Source organism: Montipora capricornis, chromosome 7 (assembly GCF_036669925.1).
Source record: "Montipora capricornis isolate CH-2021 chromosome 7, ASM3666992v2, whole genome shotgun sequence".
NCBI classification, from domain to species: domain Eukaryota; kingdom Metazoa; phylum Cnidaria; class Anthozoa; order Scleractinia; family Acroporidae; genus Montipora; species Montipora capricornis.
In genome coordinates this window covers 25,036,773-25,041,772 of record NC_090889.1, presented here as the reverse complement: position 1 = coordinate 25,041,772, position 5,000 = coordinate 25,036,773, and the positions used below count along the sequence as shown (strand labels likewise).

General features: G+C 38.4%; 2 protein-coding genes across 3 annotated transcripts in view; one reads left to right on the top strand and one right to left on the bottom strand.

The window, feature by feature from the left end:
• The window catches only part of LOC138056622 (small ribosomal subunit protein mS25-like), a 194,238-nt gene extending 189,811 nt beyond the window's left edge, over positions 1 to 4,427 (top strand). Inside the window, exons 2-5 of one of the 2 annotated variants that reach the window (XM_068902465.1) lie at positions 204 to 346; positions 1,665 to 1,771; positions 2,611 to 2,701; positions 4,013 to 4,427. In XM_068902465.1, coding sequence (XP_068758566.1) covers positions 219 to 346; positions 1,665 to 1,771; positions 2,611 to 2,701; positions 4,013 to 4,196 — 510 coding nt within the window. In that variant the 5' untranslated portion in view covers positions 204 to 218 and the 3' untranslated portion in view covers positions 4,197 to 4,427. Of the gene's footprint in view, positions 1 to 156; positions 347 to 1,664; positions 1,772 to 2,610; positions 2,702 to 4,012 lie in introns of those variants that run through there. The other variant, XM_068902464.1, reaches the window with a different exon arrangement.
• The window catches only part of LOC138056619 (rabenosyn-5-like), a 10,352-nt gene continuing 9,584 nt past the window's right edge, over positions 4,233 to 5,000 (bottom strand). Inside the window, exon 9 of the mRNA XM_068902458.1 lies at positions 4,233 to 5,000. This exon is cut by the window's right edge and continues 141 nt beyond it. Coding sequence (XP_068758559.1) covers positions 4,604 to 5,000 — 397 coding nt within the window. The 3' untranslated portion in view covers positions 4,233 to 4,603.

Here is a 5,000-nt window from a genome sequence, read left to right as displayed (position 1 = left end):
GGGAGAAGTCAGAATAATGAAAAACACTAAACTTACTTGCCGCCTTCTCGGTCAAGCACTTTTTCCCGCTCTTTTCGCACCCGCGACAGCTGCCTCGATTCCGAAAAACCGAACACTGATGTGGACTGGATTCCCAATGACATTTAGTTCCCAGGCGTCCTTCGCCCGGTCACTACGGGTTGATATTAAGAACTTCATTTTATGCTCGATCCTCCACTATGCCAAGTGGAAGATTCCCGTTTCGTCGTACATATGAATTTCTCAAAGCTGGAAACCTCATATTGAAGTCAGATGTAAAAACAGTGTTATTAAACTACACGCATCGGAAAAACAGTCTCGGACTCAGGTAATGTCTTTCCCAGTTCTTCGCATTAGTGTCATTAGTTCATCTTTTAATGAGACTCTTAGGAGGGATGCAGGTTCAAGATCAATTGTTTTCCCGAGATCATTTTGTCATGCTGTAGAGGAATAAACAAAAGCTATTACTGTTGTATGTTTGGTGACCATGTATGGCCCTTCATTCTCAGAATGCAGGGCCACACATGGTCAGTGTAGTACCCTGCATTACAATTTAATTAAGTCATTAAAAATGATGCAAAGGGCTGCTTCGAAGTGTTCTTATGCATTATGTTAAACAGGTCAACTGGTTCAACACCCACCTATCCCACAAGAGACTCTCCAAGGGGCATTCACAGCAATGCCATTATGAACTTTGTTTGAGTTATTTATTTACTGCACCAATGCTATATATATATGTAGCATATATATACCTATTCATTACGTGTTACAGGGTTCAGTCTTCTTTGAGAGAAAATGCACAATGCACTTTTCAGAGCATTGTACACGTAACAGACTAAGGGTGCCTTCGATTGGCCGTATTCCGGAATAGGAATACATGGAATATAAGTTAGAAATCCTTCATTTTGACGGACATTTGCATTAAATTTGTCAAAAATCCGCTTAAATGCTATTTTAAAAATATTTTTGTTATCCTTGCTGCTTCGAAACGTGCCAAACATACCGTTTCAATCATCAATCAATCAATCAATCCACTTTTGATCTGGGTTTATCCCCGTCAACTTGGGTGGCCGGATTGGCAGCAATCTCTCTAACTCCCACTCTCCATCTCGCTTGATTCATGGCATCCGAGCATATTCTTATTCCGGAATAGGGTCAATCGAACACGCACTAAGAGAGAAAATCAAAGATAACAGCAACCTGTTCTATCTTTGATTTTTCTCTTATTTTGTATATATATTATGTACCTAAGATGACACAAGAACATGGAAATGAGTATGGACTTAGACGTAACTCCATCTGTACTAGCCTTTTTTCTGCTTTTATGGCCTTGTGTACTTGTTGTACACATTGTTTTTTATTATTGTGATTTTTATGCTTGTTACAAGAACACTGTCATTGGCCTCTTCTATAGTTGGTGTCTGCCTACATGTCCTTATATTGTATGGAGGCACAGCATTGTAAAGAAGCAAAGCGGTTACATCATCTGGGCTACTTGTGACATTTGATGTCCCGGGCCGACTGCACCCCTCTACTTTGTTCCTTTGCTCCCTCCTCAATGATGTTACATAATTCACTAGATTTCCGTGACCATTGTGTGAAAACATTTGTTTTATTCATTTTATGTTGCATTTTTCTTTATGAAGGAATTTTATCTACAAGGATATTCCTCAGATTCAGTTCAAAAATCATACAGTACAGATCATGGCATTAAGAAACAAGTCAGACATCCCTGTGATCAATGTATTTTTGGGTGAGTTGTGTAAATTGAATTTTCAATATATAAATATTTTTTGTTGGGGGTAGGGGGGGGGGGGGGGCAACACCAAAATAAAGATTAGCAAGGACAAAACAAAAATACAAGGAACACAATGGCAAATCCAGTGAGAAATGTAAAAAAAGGGGACAAAGAGACCTATGCCAGGTATCCCCTTAATTTAACCCTGAATGGGCCCTCATTGATGAGTAAAAGAGTCTGGTGTCAGACAGAGTAAAATCTGTAAGTGCCACTCTTAGGAGAGAATGGGTTTAAGTAATGGCAGGGGTAGCCTGAGAGCAGACTCTTCAAATATTGGAGTGATGCAAGCAGCAAAGTTGCAAATGCTCCACAAGTTGTGAGGCCGAATCGTAACTTTTTAAGTTGCATTCATTTTAAGCTGGAGTAGCAAGAAACTATGTTTGATTGTCCACTTGGTTGCTTGAATGGTTAATGATTATTACTGTGAACTGTAATCTACCAAGCTGCAAGATGGTTATAGAAGAAATCCTGACTAATGTTGACACAAAGAACTGAAGAACTTGCTTACAGGTTATGGGCAGGGTAGGGGTTCAGAAAGTGTAGAAGAGAGGTGATTAGAATTACTACTGACACAAAAGAGACATTGTTTGCACAAGAATAGAGTTCAATTTGCAGAGGATTAGTTTGTCACACCAACATACGGGTAGGTGCTGCTTGCTTGTTTTGGAACTGTCAACAACAAAGCAACTGACTGACAACATTTGAAAATGCTGTATTGGTAGGTGGAATAATATTATCAATGTTGAAATATCAGTTCTCAGTTTAGATATATAATGGTTGGCTTCATACCTTAGGTGATGGAAGGAAGGTCACAATTGATGTGGAATCCAAAACTGGCCCAGAAATTTTAAGCATTTTTGGCAAGGTAGCTGGAGCAACAGACTTGTAAGTGGTCCTAAATTTTAATATCTCGAACTGATTTTTAACTCTTTCCCATCCAAGGGGGGAGGGTGGGGCAGTAAAATCTTTATGGAGGCAGTGTGGCCGAGTGGTTAGGGCGCTTGCCTTGAGATCCGGAGATCCCGTGTTCAAGACCCGCTCTGCCCACTCGCTGAATTTGTTCCTGGTACTCCCTGGTTCAACTTCCCAGCTGCACTTGTAAATAGCCAACTGGTTTGCCTCCGGCCAGTTGGGATTCTTAACAGTTGTTGTTGTTCTGTTGTTTCGTTGATTGTTTCATTGGCCGTGAAAAGTGCCTATGGGGAGCGGTCAATTAAGTATGTATTGTATTGTATCTGCGTCACTCATGGGAGTGGAAGGGTTTTAAAAACATAGTGGGTTTCTCTCAAAAGAAATATAATACTATTGTTATTATAATAGTTAATATTATCACTGAAGTGTTAATTACCATGATTGCATACAATATGAATAAGTAGATGCTTAGGGTGTTCCTTTGTAATTTAGGTTTCACTTACGCCCTCAATTTTAGTTAGTTGTCCATGTTTTGGAGAGAGATTGTTAGGATTCTTTGAATTCTCAAGACATATCCCTTTTGAAAAAAGAACATTTGAAATGCTCTTCTATTGACAAAACCAAAAAATTAATGTGACATCTAATAATGATTGATTTACTTACAACACTTTATTGTGTAATGATTAAAGAGAAAAAAGCTTCATAACATTTCAACATAAGTCCAAAATCTATTTTATCCTCAAGTGTCTCCCATCAGAGCTAAATTTTTTGTTCAATCAATTTTTGCTTAATTCCATTGTCATGCTTTAATTTTCATATTTTTTTGACATCTTATTTTAAACTGCCGATGTAAAGTCATCAAAACGTTTTGCAGCATTTTTTATCATTAAACATCTTTTCACTAGCAACACAAGCGCATGCACAATCATAACAGCTCTTGTTTCACCTTGAACATGGTCATGACACATTTACATAAACACAAGCACAAGGATCAAAAATTTTCCTTTTCTTGTGCTTGCACTTATGCTTGTGTTCGCCTTATGCTGTGTGAAAACGAAACAATGCATAGGAACAAAAAAATGTCTCGCCAATTAAATTAAGTAGACATATTGGTCGAGTCAAGAACAGGGCCTTGTAACTAGTAAACATTGCATTTTTATGTCTTCACTTAGCATAAGCGACTGACATGTACCCTTGTGCATGTGTTTGCATCACTGGTAAATGCCAGCCTTAAGAATTTATCAAAATCAACTTGAGCTTGTCTGTAAAATTCCTTTTTTTCAGGGAGAGAGAGGACAGAGCAATGCCTAAATATCCTGGTCGTTTTAACCCTGCCAATTTTGGCAAGTACGGTCACTGCTATTGCATTTGTGAGAAGCCAGGTCAATTTCCTTGTCCAAGCCGTGTTCCTCATCCTGAGGCAAAGAAACCAAAATTCTGGCAGCAGAAAGGAGAAGCAGCTGGATAAATTGATTATCTTATCCTCTTACAACAAAGACTATTAAACCAAGATCCATTTAGTATTTATTTCTGAATTTCCTGGTGAGGGGCATCAAAATAGCCAAGCCAGCAAACCTGTTCTGGATGGGACTGAATTGCATATACAATGTTTTATATTTTATTGTTGAAATAAGAAAATAAAGATTAATGTGAATATTTTATGGAAAAAAATAAAAAAAATTGACTATGTGTTACAAAACCGTGAAAAGCACAGTTCCATTTTCCCCTTTTCCTTGTTTTCTAGCTGCTGTCATTATTCTTCCACTTCTCTTTGTGTCACGTACCACTCAAACATAATGAGGTACAGCACAAGGCAAAATTTTATTATTAAAAGAATGTCAAAAAATATAACTAGGAAATAACTGATGTAATTTGCTATCTTTGCTGAAGCTGTCTTGTGTATTCCGCCTCAAGTTCCATCAAGTTTCTTTCCAACATATTAACCTCATCAAATTTACGCTGTTCTTTAGCTTGCTTTATGTAACTCTTAATAATGTCCATTTGCTGAAGCATTGGGTCTGGGGATGAACCTTGTGTGACAGGGACTGGGCCCCAACCATTTCCCATGATAGACTCTGGAGAATCCTGCTGACTAGTCTTAACTTTGCCTGAAGGCCTATTTTTGCTCAAATCTCCACTTCCTTCTCTCTTGTGTTGTTGCACTTTTGCTGCTTGCAATCGTTGTCGCATCGCTCTTTCCCTTTGTTCTTTTTCCTCAACAGCTAGCCTTGCCAGTAAGTTGGCTCTATCTTCTTGCAGCTGTCGAACCTTA